Below are 24405 nucleotides of genomic sequence, written 5' to 3'. Positions count from 1 at the left end.
AGAGACCTATAATAATAGTCAGCTTTATGTCTTCTCTTCTTTAGAGAACCTCGGCTCTGCCGTAGCCATGATGTCTGGTGGGGAGTGTCCTGTACAGGGCGTTGTGCGATTTTTGCAAGCAAATGAGAAGAAATGTATTATCGATGGGACGCTGGATGGCCTGAGCCCTGGGCTGCATGGGATTCATGTACATGACTTTGGGGACATTTCTGATGGGTGTGCAAGGTAAATTCAAAGGGTTAAATGAGGTGTTATAGGGAGCAGTTATATGGGGCAATAGTAGGAGTTATAGGGAGCGGTTATATGGTGCAATAGGAGGAGTTATAGAGAACGGTTATATGGTGCAATAGGAGGAGTTATAGGGAGCAGTTAAATGGTACAATAGGAGGAGTTATAGAGAACAGTTATATGGTGCAATAGGAGGAGTTATAGGGAGCAGTTATATGGTGCAATAGGAGGAGTTATAGGGAGCAGTTATATGGTACAATAGGAGGAGTTATAGGGATCAGTATTATGGTGTAATAGGAGGAGTTATAGGGAGCAGTTATATGGTACAATAGGAGGAGTTATAGGGAGCAGTTATATGGTACAATAGGAGGAGTTATAGGGAGCAGTTATATGGTACAATAGGAGGAGTTATAGGTAGCATTTATATGGTACAATAGGAGGAGTTATAGGGAGCTGTTATATGGTACAATAGGAGGAGTTATAGGTAGCATTTATATGGTACAATAGGAGGAGTTATAGGGAGCAGTTATATGGTGCAATAGGAGGAGTTATAGGGAGCTGTTATATGGTACAATAGGAGGAGTTATAGGGAGTGGTTATATGGTGCAATAGGAGGAGTTATAGAGAACGGTTATATGGTGCAATAGGAGGAGTTATAGGGAGCAGTTAAATGGTACAATAGGAGGAGTTATAGTGAGCAGTTATATGGTGCAATAGGAGGAGTTATAGGGAGCAGTTATATGGTACAATAGGAGGAGTTATAGGGATCAGTATTATGGTGTAATAGGAGGAGTTATAGGGAGCAGTTATATGGTACAATAGGAGGAGTTATAGGGAGCAGTTATATGGTACAATAGGAGGAGTTATAGGGAGCAGTTATATGGTACAATAGGAGGAGTTATAGGGAGCTGTTATATGGTACAATAGGAGGAGTTATAGGTAGCATTTATATGGTACAATAGGAGGAGTTATAGGGAGCATTTATATGGTACAATAGGAGGAGTTATAGGGAGCTGTTATATGGTACAATAGGAGGAGTTATAGGTAGCATTTATATGGTACAATAGGAGGAGTTATAGGGAGCTGTTATATGGTACAATAGGAGGAGTTATAGGGAGCAGTTATATGGTACAATAGGAGGAGTTATAGGGAGCAGTTATATGGTACAATAGGAGGAGTTATAGGGAGCAGTTATATGGTGCAATAGGAGGAGTTATAGGGAGCAGTTATATGGTACAATAGGAGGAGTTATAGGGAGCTGTTATATGGTACAATAGGAGGAGTTATAGGGAGCAGTTATATGGTGCAATAGGAGGAGTTATAGAGAGCAGTTATATGGTACAATAGGAGGAGTTATAGGGAGCTGTTATATGGTACAATAGGAGGAGTTATAGGGAGCAGTTATATTGTGCAATAGGAGGAGTTATAGGGAGCAGTTATATGGGGCAATAGGAGGAGTTATAGGGAGCAGTTATATGGTGCAATAGGAGGAGTTATAGGGAGCTGTTATATGGTGCAATAGGAGGAGTTATAGGGAGCGGTTATATGGTGCAATAGGAGGAGTTATAGGGATCAGTTATATGGTGCAATAGGAGGAGTTATAGGGAGCAGTTATATAGTGCAATAGGAGGAGTTATAGTGAGCAGTTATATGGTGCAATAGGAGGAGTTATAGGGAGCAGTTATATGGTACAATAGGAGGAGTTATAGGGAGCAGTTATATGGTGCAATAGGAGGAGTTATAGGGAGCAGTTATATGGTGCAATAGGAGGAGTTATAGGGAGCAGTTATATGGTGCAATAGGAGGAGTTATAGGGAGCAGTTATATGGTGCAATAGGAGGAGTTATAGGGAGCGGTTATATGGTGCAATAGGAGGAGTTATAGGGAGCAGTTATATGGTGCAATAGGAGTTATAGGGAGCAGTTATATGGTACAATAGGAGGAGTTATAGGGAGCAGTTATATGGTACAATAGGAGGAGTTATATGGGGTAATAGTAAGATTTAACAAGAGCAGTTATATGGTGTAATAGGAGGAGTTATAGGGAGCAGTTATATGGTGCAATAGGAGGAGTTATAGGGAGCAGTTATATGGTGCAACAGGAGGAGTTATAGGGAGCAGTTATATGGTGCAATAGGAGGAGTTATAGGGAGCAGTTATATGGTGCAATAGGAGGAGTTATAGGGAGCAGTTATATGGTGCAACAGGAGGAGTTATAGGGAGCAGTTATATGGTGCAATAGGAGGAGTTATAGGGAGCAGTTATATGGTGCAATAGGAGTTATAGGGATCAGTTATATGGTACAATAGGAGGAGTTATAGGGAGCAGTTATATGGTACAATAGGAGGAGTTATATGGGGTAATAGTAAGATTTAACAAGAGCAGTTATATGGTGTAATAGGAGGAGTTATAGGGAGCAGTTATATGGTGCAATAGGAGGAGTTATAGGGAGCAGTTATATGGTGCAATAGGAGGAGTTATAGGGAGCAGTTATATGGTGCAATAGGAGGAGTTATAGGGAGCGGTTATATGGTACAATAGGAGGAGTTATAGGGAGCAGTTATATGGTGCAATAGGAGTTATAGGGAGCAGTTATATGGTACAATAGGAGGAGTTATAGGGAGCGGTTATATGGTGCAATAGGAGGAGTTATAGGGAGCAGTTATATGGTACAATAGGAGGCATTATAGGGAGCAGTTATATGGTGCAATAGGAGGAGTTATAGGGAGCAGTTATATGGTACAATAGGAGGAGTTATTGGGAGCGGTTATATGGTACAATAGGAGGAGTTATAGGGAGCAGTTATATGGTGCAATAGGAGGAGTAATAGGAAGCAGTTATATGGTGCAATAGGAGGAGTTATAGGGAGCAGTTATATGGTGCAATAGGAGGAGTTATAGGGAGCAGTTATATTGTACAATAGGAGGAGTTATAGGGAGCAGTTATATGGTACAATAGGAGGAGTTATAGGGAACAGTTATATGGTACAATAGGAGGAGTTATAGGGAGCAGTTATATGGTGCAATAGGAGGAGTTATAGGGAGCTGTTATATTGTGCAATAGGAGGAGTTATAGGGAGTAGTTATATTGTGCAATAGGATGAGATATAGGGAGCAGTTATATGGTACAATAGGAGGAGTTATAGGGAGCAGTTATATGGTACAATAGAAGGAGTTATAGGGAGCAGTTATATGGTACAATAGGAGGAGTTATAGGGAGCAGTTATATGGTGCAATAGGAGGAGTTATAAGGGAGCAGTTATATGGTACAATAGGAGGAGTTATAGAGATCAGTTATATGGTGCAATAGGAGGAGTTCTAGGGAGCAGTTATATGGTGCAATAGGAGGCGTTATAGGGAGCAGTTATATGGTGCAATAGGAGGAGTTATAGGGAGCGGTTATATGGTGCAGTAGGAGGAGTTATAGGGAGCAATTATATGGTGCAGTAGGAGGAGTTCTAGGGAGCAGTTATATGGTACAATAGAAGGAGTTATAGGGAGCAGTTATATGGTACAATAGGAGGAGTTATAGGGAGCAGTTATATGGTGCAATAGGAAGAGTTATAGGGAGCAGTTATATGGTGCAATAAGAGGAGTTATAGAGAGCAGTTATATGGTACAATAGGAGGAGTTATAAGGAGCAGTTATATGGTGCAATAGGAGAAGTTATAGGGAGCAGTTATATGGTGCAATAGGAGGATTATAGGGAGCAGTTATATGGTACAATAGGAGGAGTTATAGGGAGCAGTTATATGGTGCAATAGAAGGAGTTATAAGGAGCAGTTATATGGTGCAATAGGATGAGTTATAGGGAGCAGTTATATGGTACAATAGGAGGAGTTATAGGGAGCAGTTATATGGTGCAATAGGAAGAGTTATAGGGAGCAGTTATATGGTGCAATAAGAGGAGTTATAGAGAGCAGTTATATGGTACAATAGGAGGAGTTATAAGGAGCAGTTATATGGTGCAATAGGAGAAGTTATAGGGAGCAGTTATATGGTGCAATAGGAGGATTATAGGGAGCAGTTATATGGTACAATAGGAGGAGTTATAGGGAGCAGTTATATGGTGCAATAGGAGGAGTTATAGGGAGCAGTTATATGGTACAATAGGAGTTATAGCGAGCAGTTATATGGTGCAATAGGAGGAGTTATAGGGAGCAGTTATATGGTACAATAGTAAGGAGTTATAGGGAGCTGTTATATGGTACAATAGGAGGAGTTATAGGGAGCTGTTATATGGTACAATAGGAGGAGTTATAGGGAGCAGTTATATGGTACAATAGGAGGAGTTATAGGGAGCAGTTATATGGTACAATAGGAGGAGTTATAGGGAGCGGTTATATGGTGCAATAGGAGGAGTTATAGGGAGCAGTTATATGGTGCAATAGGAGGAGTTCTAGGGAGCAGTTATATGGTGCAATAGGAGGAGTTATAGGGATCAGTTATATGGTGCAATAGGAGGAGTTATAGGGAGCAGTCATATGGTGCAATAGGAGGAGTTCTAGGGAGCAGTTATATGGTGCAATAGGAGGAGTTATAGGGATCAGTTATATGGTGCAATAGGAGGAGTTCTAGGGAGCAGTTATATGGTGCAATAGGAGGAGTTCTAGGGAGCAGTTATAAGGTGCAATAGGAGGAGTTCTAGGGAGCAGTTATAAGGTGCAATAGGAGGAGTTATAGGGAGCAGTTATATGGTACAATAGAAGGAGTTATAGGGAGCAGTTATATGGTACAATAGGAGGAGTTATAAGGAGCAGTTGTATGGTACAATAGGAGGAGTTATAGCGAGCAGTTATATGGTACAATAGAAGGAGTTATAGGGAGCAGTTATATGGTGCAATAGGATGAGTTATAGGGAGCAGTTATATGGTACAATAGAAGGAGTTATAAGGAGCAGTTATATGGTGCAATAGGATGAGTTATAGGGAGCAGTTATATGGTACAATAGAAGGAGTTATAGGGAGCAGTTATATGGTGCAATAGGAGGAGTTATAGGGAGCAGTTATATGGTACAATAGGAGGAGTTATAGGGAGCAGTTATATGGTGCAATAGGAGGAGTTCTAGGGAGCAGTTATAAGGTGCAATAGGAGGAGTTATAGGGAGCAGTTATATGGTGCAATAGGAGGAGTTATAGGGAGCAGTTATATGGTACAATAGGAGGAGTTATAGGGAGCAGTTATATGGTACAATAGAAGGAGTTATAGGGAGCAGTTATATGGTACAATAGGAGGAGTTATAAGGAGCAGTTGTATGGTACAATAGGATGAGTTATAGCGAGCAGTTATATGGTACAATAGAAGGAGTTATAGGGAGCAGTTATATGGTGCAATAGGATGAGTTATAGGGAGCAGTTATATGGTACAATAGAAGGAGTTATAAGGAGCAGTTATATGGTGCAATAGGATGAGTTATAGGGAGCAGTTATATGGTACAATAGAAGGAGTTATAGGGAGCAGTTATATGGTGCAATAGGAGGAGTTATAGGGAGCAGTTATATGGTACAATAGGAGGAGTTATAGGGAGCAGTTATATGGTGCAATAGGAGGAGTTATAGGGAGCAGTTATATGGTGCAATAGGAGGAGTTCTAGGGAGCAGTTATATGGTACAATAGGAGTTATAGGGAGCAGTTATATGGTACAATAGGAGGAGTTATAAGGAGCAGTTATATGGTACAATAGGAGGAGTTATAGCGAGCAGTTATATGGTGCAATAGGAGTTATAGGGAGCAGTTATATGGTACAATAGGAGGAGTTATAGGGAGCAGTTATATGATGTAATAGGAGGAGTTATAGGGAGCAGTTATATGGTACAATAGGAGGAGTTATAGGGAGTAGTTATATGGTACAATAGGAGGAGTTATAGGGAGCAGTTATATGGTACAATAGTAAGGAGTTATAGGGAGCGGTTATATGGTACAATAGGAGGAGTTATAGGGAGCAGTTATATTGTGCAATAGGAGGAGTTCTAGGGAACAGTTATATGGTACAATAGGAGGAGTTATAGGGAGCAGTTATATGGTACATTAGGAGGAGTTATAAGGAGCAGTTATATGGTACAATAGGAGGAGTTATAGGGAACAGTTATATGGTACAATAGGAGTTATAGAGAGCTGTTATATGGTGCAATAGGAGGAGTTATAGGGAGCAGTTATATGATGTAATAGGAGGAGTTATAGGGAGCAGTTATATGGTGCAATAGGAGGAGTTATAGGGAGCAGTTATATGATGTAATAGGAGGAGATATAGGGAGCAGTTATATGGTGCAATAGGAGGAGTTATAGGGAGCGGTTATATGGTACAATAGGAGGAGTTATAGAGAGTGGTTATATGGTACAATAGGAGGAGTTATAGGGAGCTGTTATATGGTACAATAGGAGAAGTTATAGGGAGCTGTTATATGGTACAATAGGAGGAGTTATAGGGAGCAGTTATATGGTACAATAGGAGGCGTTATAGGGAGCAGTTATATGGTACAATAGGAGGAGTTATAGGGAGCAGTTATATGGTGCAATAGGAGGAGTTATAGGTAGCAGTTATACGGTGCAATAAGAGGAGTTATAGGGAGCGGTTATATGGTGCAATAGGAGGAGTTATAGGGAGCAGTTATATGGTACAATAGGAGGAGTTATAGGGAGCGGTTATATGGTGCAATAGGAGGAGTTATAGGGAGCAGTTATATGGTACAATAGGAGGAGTTATAGGGAGCAGTTATATGGTACAATAGGAGGAGTTATAGGGAGCAGTTATATGGTGCAATAGGAGGAGTTATAGGTAGCAGTTATATGGTGCAATAGGAGCAGTTATAGGGAGCGGTTATATGGTGCAATAGGAGGAGTTATAGGGAGCAGTTATATGGTACAATAGGAGGAGTTATAGGGAGCTGTTATATGGTGCAATAGGAGGGGTTCTAGGGAGCAGTTATATGGTGCAATAGGAGGAGTTATAGGGAGCAGTTATATGGTGCAATAGGAGGCGTTATAGGGAGCAGTTATATGGTGCAATAGGAGGAGTTATAGGGAGCGGTTATATGGTGCAGTAGGAGGAGTTATAGGGAGCAATTATATGGTGCAGTAGGAGGAGTTCTAGGGAGCAGTTATATGGTACAATAGAAGGAGTTATAGGGAGCAGTTATATGGTACAATAGGAGGAGTTATAGGGAGCAGTTATATGGTGCAATAGGAAGAGTTATAGGGAGCAGTTATATGGTGCAATAAGAGGAGTTATAGAGAGCAGTTATATGGTACAATAGGAGGAGTTATAGGGAGCAGTTATATGGTACAATAGGAGGAGTTATAGGGAGCAGTTATATGGTACAATAGGAGGAGTTATAGGGAGCAGTTATATGGTACAATAGAAGGAGTTATAAGGAGCAGTTATATGGTGCAATAGGATGAGTTATAGGGAGCAGTTATATGGTACAATAGAAGGAGTTATAGGGAGCAGTTATATGGTGCAATAGGAGGAGTTATAGGGAGCAGTTATATGGTACAATAGGAGTTATAGCGAGCAGTTATATGGTGCAATAGGAGGAGTTATAGGGAGCAGTTATATGGTACAATAGTAAGGAGTTATAGGGAGCTGTTATATGGTACAATAGGAGGAGTTATAGGGAGCTGTTATATGGTACAATAGGAGGAGTTATAGGGAGCAGTTATATGGTACAATAGGAGGAGTTATAGGGAGCAGTTATATGGTACAATAGGAGGAGTTATAGGGAGCAGTTATATGGTACAATAGGAGGAGTTATAGGGAGCAGTTATATGGTACAATAGGAGGAGTTATAGGGAGCAGTTATATGGTGCAATAGGAGGAGTTATAGGGAGCAGTTATATGGTACAATAGGAGGAGTTATAGGGAGCAGTTATATGGTGCAATAGGAGGAGTTATAGGGAGCAGTCATATGGTACAATAGGAGGAGTTATAGGGAGCAGTTATATGGTGCAATAGGAGAAGTTATAGGGAGCAGTTATATGGTGCAATAGGAGGAGTTATAGCGAACAGTTATATGGTGCAATAGGAGGAGTTATAGGGAGCAGTTATATGGTGCAATAGGAGGAGTTATAGGGAGCAGTCATATGGTGCAATAGGAGGAGTTCTAGGGAGCAGTTATATGGTGCAATAGGAGGAGTTATAGGGAGCAGTTATATGGTGCAATAGGAGGAGTTCTAGGGAGCAGTTATATGGTGCAATAGGAGGAGTTCTAGGGAGCAGTTATATGGTGCAGTAGGAGGAGTTCTAGGGAGCAGTTATATGGTGCAATAGGAGGAGTTCTAGGGAGCAGTTATAAGGTGCAATAGGAGGAGTTATAGGGAGCAGTTATATGGTACAATAGGAGGAGTTATAGGGAGCAGTTATATGGTACAATAGAAGGAGTTATAGGGAGCAGTTATATGGTACAATAGGAGGAGTTATAAGGAGCAGTTGTATGGTACAATAGGAGGAGTTATAGCGAGCAGTTATATGGTACAATAGAAGGAGTTATAGGGAGCAGTTATATGGTGCAATAGGATGAGTTATAGGGAGCAGTTATATGGTACAATAGAAGGAGTTATAAGGAGCAGTTATATGGTGCAATAGGATGAGTTATAGGGAGCAGTTATATGGTACAATAGGAGGAGTTATAGGGAGCAGTTATATGGTGCAATAGGAGGAGTTATAGGGAGCAGTTATATGGTACAATAGGAGGAGTTATAGGGAGCAGTTATATGGTGCAATAGGAGGAGTTATAGGGAGCAGTTATATGGTGCAATAGGAGGAGTTCTAGGGAGCAGGTATATGGTACAATAGGAGTTATAGGGAGCAGTTATATGGTACAATAGGAGGAGTTATAAGGAGCAGTTATATGGTACAATAGGAGGAGTTATAGCGAGCAGTTATATGATGTAATAGGAGGAGTTATAGGGAGCAGTTATATGGTACAATAGGAGGAGTTATAGGGAGCAGTTATATGGTACAATAGGAGGAGTTATAGGGAGCAGTTATATGGTACAATAGGAGGAGTTATAGGGAGCAGTTATATGGTACAATAGGAGGAGTTATAGGGAGCAGTTATATGGTACAATAGGAGGAGTTATAGGGAGCAGTTATATGGTACAATAGGAGGAGTTATAGGGAGCAGTTATATGGTGCAATAGGAGGAGTTATAGGGAACAGTTATATGGTACAATAGGAGTTATAGGGAGTAGTTATATGGTACAATAGGAGGAGTTATAGGGAGCAGTTATATGGTACAATAGTAAGGAGTTATAGGGAGCGGTTATATGGTACAATAGGAGGAGTTATAGGGAGCAGTTATATGGTACAATAGGAGGAGTTATAGGGAGCAGTTATATGGTACAATAGGAGGAGTTATAGGGAGCAGTTATATTGTACAGTAGGAGGAGTTATAGGGAGCAGTTATATGGTACAATAGGAGTTATAGGGAGCAGTTATATTGTACAGTAGGAGGAGTTATAAGGAGCAGTTATATGGTGCAATAGGAGGAGTTATAGGGAGCAGTTATATGGTGCAATAGGAGTTATAGGGAGCAGTTATATGGTGCAATAGGAGGAGTTATAGGGAGCAGTTATATGGTGCAATAGGAGTTATAGGGAGCAGTTATATGGTGCAATAGGAGGAGTTATAGGGAGCAGTTATATGGTGCAATAGGAGGAGTTATATGGAGTAGTTATATGGTGCAATAGGAGGAGTTATAGGGAGCAGTTATATGGTGCAATAGGAGGAGTTATAGGGAGCAGTTATATGGTGCAATAGGAGGAGTTATAGGTAGCAGTTATATGGTGTAATAGGAGGAGTTATAGGGAGCAGTTATATGGTGCTATAGGAGGAGTTATAGGGAGCAGTTATATGATACAATAGGAGGAGTTATAGGGAGCAGTTATATGGTACAATAGGAGGAGTTATAGGGAGTGGTTATATGGTGCAATAGGAGGAGTTATAGGGAGCCGTTATATGGTACAATAGGAGGAGTTATAGCGAGCAGTTATATGGTACAATAGGAGGAGTTATAGGGAGCAGTTATATGGTACAATAGGAGGAGTTATAGCGAGCAGTTATATGGTGCAATAGGAGGAGTTATAGGGAGCAGTTATGGTACAATAGGTGGAGTTATACCGAGCAGTTATATGGTACAATAGGAGGAGTTATAGGGAGCAGTTATATGGTGCAATATGAGGAGTTATAGGGAGCAGTTATATGGTGCAATATGAGGAGTTATAGGGAGCAGTTATATGGTACAATATGAGGAGTTATAGGGAGCAGTTATATGGTGCAATATGAGGAGTTATAGGGAGCAGTTATATGGTGCAATATGAGGAGTTATAGGGAGCAGTTATATGGTACAATAGGAGGAGTTATAGGGAGCAGTTATATGGTGCAATATGAGGAGTTATAGGGAGCAGTTATATGGTACAATAGGGGGAGTTATAGGGAGCAGTTATATGGTGCAATAGGAGGAGTTATAGGGAGCAGTTATATGGTGCAATAGGAGGAGTTATAGGGAGCGGTTATATTATGCAATAGGAGGAGTTATAGGGAGCGGGTATATTGTGCAATAGGAGGAGTTATAGGGAGCGGTTATATGGTGCAATAGGAGGAGTTCTAGGGAGCAGTTATATGGTGCAATAGGAGGAGTTATAGGGAGCGGTTATATGGTGCAATAGGAGGAGTTATAGGGAGCAGTTATATGGTACAATAGGAGGAGTTATATGGAGCGGTTATTTGGTGCAATAGGAGGAGTTATAGGGAGCGGTTATTTGGTGTAATAGGAGGAGTTATAGGGAGCAGTTATATGGTGCAATAGGAGGAGTTATAGGGAGCAGTTATATGGTGCAATAGGAGGAGTTATAGGGAGCAGTTATATGGTGCAATAGGAGGAGTTATAGTGAGCAGTTATATGGTACAATAGGAGGAGTTATAGGGAGCAGTTATATGGTGCAATAGGAGGAGTTATAGGGAGCAGTTATATGGTGCAATAGGAGGAGTTATAGGGAGCAGTTATATGGTACAATATGAGGAGTTATAGGGAGCAGTTATATGGTGCAATAGGTGGAGTTATAGGGATTAGTTATATGGTGCAATAGGAGGAGTTATAGGGAGCAGTTATATGGTACAATAGGAGGAGTTATAGGGAGCAGTTATATGGTACAATAGGAGGAGTTATAGGGAGCAGTTATATGGTACAATAGGAGGAGTTATAGGGAGCGGTTATATGGTGCAATAGAAGGAGTTATAGGGAGCAGTTATAAGGTACAATAGGAGGAGTTATAGGGAGAAGTTATATGGTACAATAGGAGGAGTTATAGGGAGCAGTTATATGGTGTAATAGGAGGAGTTATAGGGAGCAGTTATATGGTGCAATAGGAGGAGTTATAGGGAGCAGTTATATGGTGCAATAGGAGGAGTTATAGGGAGCGGTTATATGGTGCAATAGGAGGAGTTATAGGGAGCAGTTATATGGTACAATAGGAGGAGTTATATGGAGCGGTTATTTGGTGCAATAGGAGGAGTTATAGGGAGCGGTTATTTGGTGTAATAGGAGGAGTTATAGGGAGCAGTTATATGGTGCAATAGGAGGAGTTATAGGGAGCAGTTATATGGTGCAATAGGAGGAGTTATAGGGAGCAGTTATATGGTGCAATAGGAGGAGTTATAGTGAGCAGTTATATGGTACAATAGGAGGAGTTATAGGGAGCAGTTATATGGTGCAATAGGAGGAGTTATAGGGAGCAGTTATATGGTGCAATAGGAGGAGTTATAGGGAGCAGTTATATGGTACAATATGAGGAGTTATAGGGAGCAGTTATATGGTGCAATAGGAGGAGTTATAGGGATTAGTTATATGGTGCAATAGGAGGAGTTATAGGGAGCAGTTATATGGTACAATAGGAGGAGTTATAGGGAGCAGTTATATGGTACAATAGGAGGAGTTATAGGGAGCAGTTATATGGTACAATAGGAGGAGTTATAGGGAGCAGTTATATGATGCAATAGGAGGAGTTATAGGGAGCGGTTATATGGTGCAATAGAAGGAGTTATAGGGAGCAGTTATAAGGTACAATAGGAGGAGTTATAGGGAGAAGTTATATGGTACAATAGGAGGAGTTATAGGGAGCAGTTATATGGTGTAATAGGAGGAGTTATAGGGAGCAGTTATATGGTGCAATAGGAGGAGTTATAGGGAGCAGTTATATGGTACAATAGGAGTTATAGCGAGCAGTTATATGGTGCAATAGGAGGAGTTATAGGGAGCAGTTATATGGTACAATAGTAAGGAGTTATAGGGAGCTGTTATATGGTACAATAGGAGGAGTTATAGGGAGCTGTTATATGGTACAATAGGAGGAGTTATAGGGAGCAGTTATATGGTACAATAGGAGGAGTTATAGGGAGCAGTTATATGGTACAATAGGAGGAGTTATAGGGAGCAGTTATATGGTGCAATAGGAGGAGTTATAGGGAGCAGTTATATGGTACAATAGGAGGAGTTATAGGGAGCAGTTATATGGTGCAATAGGAGGAGTTATAGGGAGCAGTCATATGGTACAATAGGAGGAGTTATAGGGAGCAGTTATATGGTGCAATAGGAGGAGTTATAGGGAGCAGTTATATGGTGCAATAGGAGGAGTTATAGCGAGCAGTTATATGGTGCAATAGGAGGAGTTATAGGGAGCAGTTATATGGTGCAATAGGAGGAGTTATAGGGAGCAGTCATATGGTGCAATAGGAGGAGTTCTAGGGAGCAGTTATATGGTGCAATAGGAGGAGTTATAGGGATCAGTTATATGGTGCAATAGGAGGAGTTCTAGGGAGCAGTTATATGGTGCAATAGGAGTTATAGGGAGCAGTTATATGGTGCAATAGGAGGAGTTATAGGGAGCAGTTATATGGTGCAATAGGAGGAGTTCTAGGGAGCAGTTATAAGGTGCAATAGGAGGAGTTCTAGGGAGCAGTTATAAGGTGCAATAGGAGGAGTTATAGGGAGCAGTTATATGGTGCAGTAGGAGGAGTTATAGGGAGCAGTTATATGGTACAATAGAAGGAGTTATAGGGAGCAGTTATATGGTACATTAGGAGGAGTTATAAGGAGCAGTTGTATGGTACAATAGGAGGAGTTATAGCGAGCAGTTATATGGTACAATAGAAGGAGTTATAGGGAGCAGTTATATGGTGCAATAGGATGAGTTATAGGGAGCAGTTATATGGTACAATAGAAGGAGTTATAAGGAGCAGTTATATGGTGCAATAGGATGAGTTATAGGGAGCAGTTATATGGTACAATAGAAGGAGTTATAGGGAGCAGTTATATGGTGCAATAGGAGGAGTTATAGGGAGCAGTTATATGGTGCAATAGGAGAAGTTATAGAGATCAGTTATATGGTACAATAGGAGGAGTTATAGGGAGCAGTTATATGGTGCAATAGGAGGAGTTCTAGGGAGCAGTTATAAGGTGCAATAGGAGGAGTTATAGGGAGCAGTTATATGGTACAATAGGAGGAGTTATAGGGAGCAGTTATATGGTGCAATAGGAGGAGTTCTAGGGAGCAGTTATAAGGTGCAATAGGAGGAGTTATAGGGAGCAGTTATATGGTACAATAGGAGGAGTTATAGGGAGCAGTTATGTGGTACAATAGAAGGAGTTATAGGGAGCAGTTATATGGTACAATAGGAGGAGTTATAAGGAGCAGTTGTATGGTACAATAGGAGGAGTTATAGCGAGCAGTTATATGGTACAATAGAAGGAGTTATAGGGAGCAGTTATATGGTGCAATAGGATGAGTTATAGGGAGCAGTTATATGGTACAATAGAAGGAGTTATAAGGAGCAGTTATATGGTGCAATAGGATGAGTTATAGGGAGCAGTTATATGGTACAATAGAAGGAGTTATAGGGAGCAGTTATATGGTGCAATAGGAGGAGTTATAGGGAGCAGTTATATGGTACAATAGGAGGAGTTATAGGGAGCAGTTATATGGTGCAATAGGAGGAGTTATAGGGAGCAGTTATATGGTGCAATAGGAGGAGTTCTAGGGAGCAGTTATATGGTACAATAGGAGTTATAGGGAGCAGTTATATGGTACAATAGGAGGAGTTATAAGGAGCAGTTATATGGTACAATAGGAGGAGTTCTAGGGAGCAGTTATATGGTGCAATAGGAGTTATAGGGAGCAGTTATATGGTACAATAGGAGGAGTTACAGGCAGCAGTTATATGGTGCAATAGGGGGAGTTATAGGGAGCAGTTATATGGTGCAGTAGGAGGAGTTATAGGGAGCAGTTATATGGTGCAGTAGGGGGAGTTATAGGGAGCAGTTATATGGTGTAATAGGAGGAGTTATAGGGAGCAGTTATATGGTGCAATAGGAGGAGATATAGGGAGCAGTTATATGGTGTAATAGGAGGAGTTATAGGGAGCAGTTATATGGTACAATAGGAGGAGTTATAGAGATCAGTTATATGGTGCAATAGGAGGAGTTATAGGGAGCAGTTATATGGTGTAATAGGAGGAGTTATAGGGAGCAGTTATATGGTGCAATAGGAGGAGTTATAGGGAGCAGTTATATGGTGTAATAGGAGGAGTTATAGGGAGCAGTTATATGGTACAATAGGAGGAGTTATAGAGATCAGTTATATGGTGCAATAGGAGGAGTTATAAGGGAGCAGTTATATGGTACAATAGGAGGAGTTATAGGGAGCGGTTATATGGTGCAATAGGAGGAGTTATAGGGAGCAGTTATATGGTACAATAGGAGGAGTTATAGGGAGCAGTTATATGGTGCAATAGGAGGAGTTATAGGGAGCAGTTATATGGTGTAATAGGAGGAGTTATAGGGAGCAGTTATATGGTGCAATAGGAGGAGTTATAGGGAGCAGTTATATGGTGCAATAGGAGGAGTTCTAGGGAGCAGTTATATGGTACAATAGAAGGAGTTATAGGGAGCAGTTATATGGTACAATAGGAGGAGTTATAAGGAGCAGTTATATGGTGCAATAGGAGGAGTTCTAGGGAGCAGTTATATGGTGCAATAGGAGGAGTTATAGGGAGCAGTTATATGGTGCAATAGGAGGCGTTATAGGGAGCAGTTATATGGTGCAATAGGAGGAGTTATAGGGAGCGGTTATATGGTGCAGTAGGAGGAGTTATAGGGAGCAATTATATGGTGCAGTAGGAGGAGTTCTAGGGAGCAGTTATATGGTACAATAGAAGGAGTTATAGGGAGCAGTTATATGGTACAATAGGAGGAGTTATAGGGAGCAGTTATATGGTGCAATAGGAAGAGTTATAGGGAGCAGTTATATGGTGCAATAAGAGGAGTTATAGAGAGCAGTTATATGGTACAATAGGAGGAGTTATAAGGAGCAGTTATATGGTACAATAGGAGGAGTTATAGGGAGCAGTTATATGGTACAATAGAAGGAGTTATAAGGAGCAGTTATATGGTGCAATAGGAGGAGTTATAGGGAGCAGTTATATGGTACAATAGGAGTTATAGCGAGCAGTTATATGGTGCAATAGGAGGAGTTATAGGGAGCAGTTATATGGTGCAATAGGAGGAGTTATAGGGAGCAGTTATATGGTACAATAGGAGGAGTTATAGCGAGCAGTTATATGGTGCAATAGGAGGAGTTATAGGGAGCAGTTATATGGTGCAATAGGAGGAGTTATAGGGAGCAGTTATATGGTGCAATAGGAGGAGTTATAGGGAGCAGTTATATGGTACAATAGGAGTTATAGCGAGCAGTTATATGGTGCAATAGGAGGAGTTATAGGGAGCAGTTATATGGTACAATAGGAGGAGTTATAGGGAGCAGTTATAAGGTGCAATAGGAGGAGTTATAGGGAGCAGTTACATGGTACAATAGGAGGAGTTATAGGGAGATGTTATATGGTACAATAGGAGGAGTTATAGGGAGCTGTTATATGGTACAATAGGAGGAGTTATAGGGAGCAGTTATATGGTACAATAGGAGGAGTTATAGGGAGCAGTTATATGGTGCAATAGGAGGAGTTATAGGGAGCAGTCATATGGTACAATAGGAGGAGTTATAGGGAGCAGTTATATGGTGCAATAGGAGAAGTTATAGGGAGCAGTTATATGGTGCAATAGGAGGAGTTATAGCGAGCAGTTATATGGTGCAATAGGAGGAGTTATAGGGAGCAGTTATATGGTACAATAGGAGGAGTTATAGGGAGCAGTTATATGGTACAATAGGAGGAGTTATAGGGAGCAGTTATATGGTGCAATAGGAGGAGTTATAGGTAGCAGTTATATGGTGCAATAGGAGGAGTTATAGGGAGCGGTTATATGGTGCAATAGGAGGAGTTATAGGGAGCAGTTATATGGTACAATAGGAGGAGTTATAGGGAGCTGTTATATGGTACAATAGGAGGAGTTATAGGGAGCTGTTATATGGTACAATAGGAGGAGTTACAGGGAGCAGTTATATGGTGCAATAGGGGGAGTTATAGGGAGCAGTTATATGGTGCAGTAGGAGGAGTTATAGGGAGCAGTTATATGGTGCAGTAGGGGGAGTTATAGGGAGCAGTTATATGGTGTAATAGGAGGAGTTATAGGGAGCAGTTATATGGTGCAATAGGAGGAGATATAGGGAGCAGTTATATGGTGTAATAGGAGGAGTTATAGGGAGCAGTTATATGGTACAATAGGAGGAGTTATAGAGATCAGTTATATGGTGCAATAGGAGGAGTTATAGGGAGCAGTTATATGGTGTAATAGGAGGAGTTATAGGGAGCAGTTATATGGTGCAATAGGAGGAGTTATAGGGAGCAGTTATATGGTGTAATAGGAGGAGTTATAGGGAGCAGTTATATGGTACAATAGGAGGAGTTATAGAGATCAGTTATATGGTGCAATAGGAGGAGTTATAAGGGAGCAGTTATATGGTACAATAGGAGGAGTTATAGGGAGCGGTTATATGGTGCAATAGGAGGAGTTATAGGGAGCAGTTATATGGTACAATAGGAGGAGTTATAGGGAGCAGTTATATGGTGCAATAGGAGGAGTTATAGGGAGCAGTTATATGGTGTAATAGGAGGAGTTATAGGGAGCAGTTATATGGTGCAATAGGAGGAGTTATAGGGAGCAGTTATATGGTGCAATAGGAGGAGTTCTAGGGAGCAGTTATATGGTACAATAGAAGGAGTTATAGGGAGCAGTTATATGGTACAATAGGAGGAGTTATAAGGAGCAGTTATATGGTGCAATAGGAGGAGTTCTAGGGAGCAGTTATATGGTGCAATAGGAGGAGTTATAGGGAGCAGTTATATGGTGCAATAGGAGGCGTTATAGGGAGCAGTTATATGGTGCAATAGGAGGAGTTATAGGGAGCGGTTATATGGTGCAGTAGGAGGAGTTATAGGGAGCAATTATATGGTGCAGTAGGAGGAGTTCTAGGGAGCAGTTATATGGTACAATAGAAGGAGTTATAGGGAGCAGTTATATGGTACAATAGGAGGAGTTATAGGGAGCAGTTATATGGTGCAATAGGAAGAGTTATAGGGAGCAGTTATATGGTGCAATAAGAGGAGTTATAGAGAGCAGTTATATGGTACAATAGGAGGAGTTATAGGGAGCAGTTATATGGTGCAATAGGAGGAGTTATAGGGAGCAGTTATATGGTGCAATAGGAGTTATAGGGAGCAGTTATATGGTGCAATAGGAGGAGTTATAGGGAGCAGTTATATGGTGCCATAGGAGGAGTTATAGGGAGCAGTTATATGATACAATAGGAGGAGTTATAGGGAGCAGTTATATGGTACAATAGGAGGAGTTATAGGGAGTGGTTATATGGTGCAATAGGAGGAGTTATAGGGAGCCGTTATATGGTACAATAGGAGGAGTTATAGCGAGCAGTTATATGGTACAATAGGAGGAGTTATAGGGAGCAGTTATATGGTACAATAGGAGGAGTTATAGCGAGCAGTTATATGGTGCAATAGGAGGAGTTATAGGGAGAAGTTATGGTACAATAGGTGGAGTTATACCGAGCAGTTATATGGTACAATAGGAGGAGTTATAGGGAGCAGTTATATGGTACAATAGGAGGAGTTATAGCGAGCAGTTATATGGTGCAATAGGAGGAGTTATAGGGAGCAGTTATATGGTGCAATAGGAGGAGTTATAGGGAGCAGTTATATGGTGCAATAGGAGGAGTTATAGGGAGCGGTTATATTGTGCAATAGGAGGAGTTATAGGGAGCGGTTATATTGTGCAATAGGAGGAGTTATAGGGAGCGGTTATATGGTGCAATAGGAGGAGTTCTAGGGAGCAGTTATATGGTGCAATAGGAGGAGTTATAGGGAGCGGTTATATGGTGCAATAGGAGGAGTTATAGGGAGCAGTTATATGGTACAATAGGAGGAGTTATATGGAGCGGTTATTTGGTGCAATAGGAGGAGTTATAGGGAGCGGTTATTTGGTGTAATAGGAGGAGTTATAGGGAGCAGTTATATGGTGCAATAGGAGGAGTTATAGGGAGCAGTTATATGGTGCAATAGGAGGAGTTATAGGGAGCAGTTATATGGTGCAATAGGAGGAGTTATAGTGAGCAGTTATATGGTACAATAGGAGGAGTTATAGGGAGCAGTTATATGGTGCAATAGGAGGAGTTATAGGGAGCAGTTATATGGTGCAATAGGAGGAGTTATAGGGAGCAGTTATATAGTGCAATAGAAGGAGTTATAGAGAGCAGTTATATGGTGCAATAGGAGGAGTTATAGGGATTAGTTATATGGTGCAATAGGAGGAGTTATAGGGAGCAGTTATAAGGTACAATAGGAGGAGTTATAGGGAGCAGTTATATGGTACAATAGGAGGAGTTATAGGGAGCAGTTATATGGTGTAATAGGAGGAGTTATAGGGAGCAGTTATATGGTGTAATAGGAGGAGTTATAGGGAGCAGTTATATGGTACAATAGGAGGAGTTATAGGGAGCAGTTATATGGTGTAATAGGAGGAGTTATAGGGAGCAGTTATATGGTGCAATAGGAGGAGTTATAGGGAGCACTTATATGGTACAATAGGAAGAGTTATAGGGAGCAGTTATATGGTGCAATAGGAGGAGTTATAGGGAGCAGTTATAGGGTGCAGTAGGAGGAGTTATAGGGAGCAGTTATATGGTACAATAGGAGGAGTTATAGGGAACAGTTATATAGTGCAATAGGAGGAGTTATAGGGAGCAGTTATATGGTGCAATAGGAGGAGTTATATGGAGCAGTTATAAGGTACAATAGGAGGAGTTATAGGGAGCAGTTATATGGTGCAATAGAGGGAGTTATAGGGAGCAGTTATATGGTACAATAGGAGGAGTTATAGGGAGCAGTTATATGGTGCAATAGGAGGAGTTATAGGGAGCACTTATATGGTGTAATAGGAGGAGTTATAGGGAGCAGTTATATGATATAATAGGAGGAGTTATAGGGAGCAGTTATATGGTACAATAGGAGGAGTTATAGGGAGCAGTTATACGGAGCAATATAAAGAGATATAGGGAGCAGTTATATGGTGCAATAGGAGGAGTTATAGGGAGCAGTTATATGGTGCAATAGGAGGAGTTATAGGGAGCAGTTATATGGTGCAATAGGAGGAGTTATAGTGAGCAGTTATATGGTGCAATAGGAGGAGTTATAGGGAGCAGTTATATGGTGCAATAGGAGGAGTTATAGGGAGCAGTTATATGGTGCAATAGGAGGAGTTATCGGGAGCAGTTATATGGTGCAATAGGAGGTGTTATAGGGAGAGTTTATATGGTGCAATAGAAGGAGTTATAGGGAGCAGTTATATGGTGCAATAGGAGGAGTTATAGGGAGCAGTTATATGGTGCAATAGGAGGAGTTATAGGGAGCAGTTATAAGGTACAATAGGAGGAGTTATAGGGAGCAGTTATATGGTGCAATAGGAGGCGTTATAGGGAGCGGTTATATGGTACAATAGGAGGAGTTATAGGGAGCAGCTATATGGTGCAATAGGAGGAGTTATAGGGAACAGTTATCTGGTACAATAAGAGGAGTTATGGGGAGCAGTTATATGGTGCAATAGGAGGAGTTATAGGGAGCAGTTATATGGTGCAATAGGAGGAGTTATAGGGAACAGTTATATGGTGCAATAGGAGGAGTTATAGGGAGCAGTTATATGGTGCAATAGGAGGAGTTATAGGGAACAGTTATATGGTGCAATAGGAGGAGTTATAGGGAGCAGTTATAAGGTACAATAGGAGGAGTTATAGGGAGCAGTTATATGGTGCAATAGGAGGCGTTATAGGGAGCGGTTATATGGTACAATAGGAGGAGTTATAGGGAGCAGCTATATGGTGCAATAGGAGGAGTTATAGGGAACAGTTATCTGGTACAATAAGAGGAGTTATGGGGAGCAGTTATATGGTGCAATAGGAGGAGTTATAGGGAGCAGTTATATGGTGCAATAGGAGGATTTATAGGGAGCAGTTATATGGTGCAATAGGAGGAGTTATAGGGAGCAGTTATATGGTACAATAGGAGGAGTTATAGGGAGCAGTTATATGGTGCAATAGGAGGAGTTATAGGGAGCAGTTATATGGTGCAATAGGAGGAGTTATAGGGAGCAGTTATATGGTACAATAGGAGGAGTTATAGGGAGCAGTTATATGGTGCAATTGAAGGAGATATAGGAAGAATTACAAGGGGTTACAAAGCCTTTATGGCATTACTAGTGGACGACGATACAGATAGTAATACATGTTCTTTTTGTGATTAGCTGCGGTAAACATTATAATCCTGATGGTAATTCACACGGAGGACCTAGAGATAGCGATCGGGTAAGTTGATCATTTAGTAAATTTGTGGCTGAATGTTCTGATACAAATCTGTCAGTATCCAAATATTTTACATTAACCTCTGAAGTAGGATTGTTATTGGTTAGCTATGCTTTTTACTTTCATGTTTGTCTCGTACGTCTTGTTTGTTTCCTACAATAAAATACAATAAATCTTATATGGTCTTATATGCCTTGTACTCTTCCTTTGCTGGTGTCTGTGCTGCGTTGTACTCTTCCATTGCTTTTGTCTGTGCTGCGTTATACTCTTCCTGTGCTTGTGTCTGTGTTGTGCTCTTCCTGTGCCGGTGTTTGTGTTGCATTGTACTCTTGCTGTGCGGGTGTCTGTGTTACGTTGTACTCTTCCTGTGCAGGTGTTTGTGTTGCATTGTACTCTTCCTGTGCGGGTTTCCATGCTGCGTTGTTCTTTTCCTGTGCGGGTGTCTGTGCTGCGTTGTATTCTTCCTGTGTGGGAGTCTGTGCTGCGTTGTATTCTTCCTGTGTGGGAGTCTGTGCTGCGTTGTACTCTTCCTGTGCTGGTGTCTGTGTTGTACTCTTCCTGTGCTGGTGTCTGTGCTGCTTTGTACTCTTCCTGTGTCGGGGTCTGTGTTGCGTTGTACTCTTCCTGTGCCGGGGTCTGTGTTACGTTGTACTCTTCCTGTGCCGGGGTCTGTGTTGCGTTGTACTCTTCCTGTGCCTGTTTTGTGTTGTGTTGTACTCTTCCTCTGCCGGTGCTTGTGTTGCGTTGTACTCTTCCTATGTCGATGTTGTACTCTTCCTGTGCTGGTGTCTGTGTTGCATTGTACTCTTCCTGTGACTCTGCCTCTGTTGCGTTGTACTCTTCCTGTGCCGGTGTTTGTGTTGTACTCTTCCTGTGTCAGTGTTTGTGTTGTAGTCTTCCTGTGCCGGTATTTGTGTTGTGTTGTACTCTTCCTGTGCGAGTGTTTGTGTTGCGTTGTACTCTTCCTGTGCCGGTGTTTGTGTTTTGTTGTACTCTTCTTGTGTGGGTGTTTGTGTTGTGTTGTACTCTTCCTGTGCCGGTGCCTGTGTTGCATTGTACTCTTATTGTGCCTGTGTTGCATTGTACTCTTCCTGTGCTGGTGCCTCTGTTGCGTTGTAATCTTCCGGTGTCTGCGTTGCGTTATACTCTTCCTGTGCCGGTGCCTCTGTTGCTTTGTACTCTTCCTGTGCCGGTGTTTGTGCTGTGTTGTACTCTTCCGGTGCCTGTGTTGCGTTGTACTCTTCCTGTGCCGGTGTCTGTGTTGTACTCTTCCTGTGCCGGTGTCTGTGTTGCGTTGTACTCTTCCTGTGCCTGTGTTGCGTTGTACTCTTCCTGTGTGGATTTCTGTGTTGCGTTCTACTCTTCCTGTGCCTGTGTTGCGTTGTACTCTTCCTGTGTGGATTTCTGTGTTGCGTTCTACTCTTCCTGTGCCTGTGTTGCGTTGTATTCTTCCTGTGCGGATTTCTGTGTTGCGTTGTACTCTTCCTGTGCGGATTTCTGTGTTGCGTTGTACTCTTCCTGTGTTGCGTTGTACTCTTCCTGTGCCGATTTCTGTGTTGTGTTGTACTCTTCCTGTGCCGATGTTTGTGTTGCGTTTTACTCTTCCTGTGTGAGTGTCTGTGCTGCGTTTTACTCTTCCTGTGTGAGTGTCTGTGCTGTGTTATTCTCTTCCTGTACGGGTGTCTGTGCTGCGTTGTACTCTTCCTGTGTGGGTGTCTGTGTTGTGTTGTAGTCTTGTACAGATAGCTCTGCATGCTAAGGCACTGTGGCTGAGGTCTGTAGCAACCCAAGGGTTGCAGGTTCGATCCCCGGCGAGGTTCACTCAACCTTTCATCCTTTGAGGTCGATAAAATGAGCAGCGCCTTGAGACCCTTACGGGTGATTAGCCGCACTTTACAAGTACCCAATTCATACATATACATTTCTGTGCGGGTGTCTGTGCTGGTGCCTGTGTTGCGTTGTACTCTTCCTATGCTGGTGTCTGTGTTGCGTTGTACTCTTCCTGTGCCGGTGTCTGTGTTGCGTTGTACTCTTCCTGTGCCGATGTTTGTGTTGCGTTTTACTCTTCATGTGTGGGTGTGGGTGTCTGTGCTGTGTTGTTCTCTTCCTGTGCGGTGTCTGTGCTGCGTTGTACTCTTCCTGTGTGGTTGTGGGTGTCTGTGTTGTGTTGTACTCTTGTACAGATAGCTCGGCATGCTAAGGCACTGTGGCTGAGGTCTGTAGCAACCCAAGGGTTGCAGGTTTGATGCCCGGCGAGGTCCACTCAACCTTTCATCCTTCGAGGTCGATAAAATGAGCAGCGCCTTGAGACCCTTACGGGTGATTAGCCGCACTTTACAAGTACCCAATACATACATATACATTTCTGTGCGGGTGTCTGTGCTGCGTTGTACTCATCCTGTGCTGGTGCCTGTGTTGCGTTGTACTCTTCCTATGCTGGTGTCTGTGTTGCGTTGTACTCTTCCTGTGCCGGTGTCTGTGTTGTGTTGTACTCTTCCTGTGCCGGTGTTTGTGTTGTGTTGTACTTTTCCTGTGCGGGCGTATGTTGTGTTGTACTCTTCCTGTGCTGGTGCCTGTATTGCGTTGTACTCTTCCTGTTCTGGTGTCTGTGCTGCGTTGTACTCTTCCTGTGCCGGTGTCTGTGTTGCGTTGTACTCTTCCTGTGCTGGTGCCTGTGTTGTGTTGTACTCTTCCTGTGCCGGTGTTTGTGTTGTGTTGTACTCTTCCTGTGCGGGTGTATGTTGTGTTGTACTCTTCCTGTGCTGGTGCCTGTATTGCGTTGTACTCTTCCTGTTCTGGTGTCTGTGCTGCGTTGTACTCTTCCTGTGCCGGTGTCTGTGTTGCGTTGTACTCTTCCTGTGCTGGTGCCTGTGTTGCATTGTACTCTTCCTGTGCCGGTGTTTGTGTTGTGTTGTACTCTTCCTGTGCCGGTGTCTGTTGTGTTGTACTCTTCCTGTGCCGGTGTTGTACTCTTCCTGTTCTGGTGTCCATGCTGCGTTGTACTTTTCCTGTGCCGGTGTCTGTGTTGCGTTTTACTCTTCCTGTGCTGGTGCCTGTGTTGCGTTGTACTCTTCCTGTGCCGGTGTTTGTGTTGTGTTGTACTCTTCCTGTGCCGGTGTTTGTGTTGTGTTGTACTCTTCCTGTGCTGGTGCCTGTGTTGCGTTGTACTCTTCTTGTGCCGGTGTTGTACTCTTTCTGTGCTGGTGTCTGTGTTGGGTTGTACTTTTCCTGTGCTGGTGTCTGTGTTGCGTTGTACTCTTCCTGTGCCTGTGTTGCGTTTTACTCTTCCTGTGCGGATTTATGTGTTGCGCTGTACTCTTCCTGTGCCTGTGTTGCGTTGTACTCTTCCTGTCCGGATTTCTGTGTTG

General features: G+C 42.1%; 1 protein-coding gene across 3 annotated transcripts in view; it reads left to right on the top strand.

Annotated features, from left to right (window-relative positions):
- The window catches only part of CCS (copper chaperone for superoxide dismutase), a 125864-nt gene that overhangs the window by 16298 nt on the left and 85161 nt on the right, over positions 1–24405 (top strand). For all 3 annotated transcript variants that reach the window (XM_053719974.1, XM_053719977.1, XM_053719976.1), the window contains exons 4-5: positions 45–225; positions 20980–21040. In XM_053719974.1, coding sequence (XP_053575949.1) covers positions 45–225; positions 20980–21040 — 242 coding nt within the window. The remainder of the gene's footprint in view (positions 1–44; positions 226–20979; positions 21041–24405) is intronic.

The sequence above is a fragment of the Bombina bombina genome, chromosome 7, assembly GCF_027579735.1.
Source record: "Bombina bombina isolate aBomBom1 chromosome 7, aBomBom1.pri, whole genome shotgun sequence".
In the NCBI taxonomy this organism is placed as follows: domain Eukaryota; kingdom Metazoa; phylum Chordata; class Amphibia; order Anura; family Bombinatoridae; genus Bombina; species Bombina bombina.
Note: the sequence above shows the minus strand (reverse complement) of the source record. Positions and strands in the feature narration are given on the sequence as shown.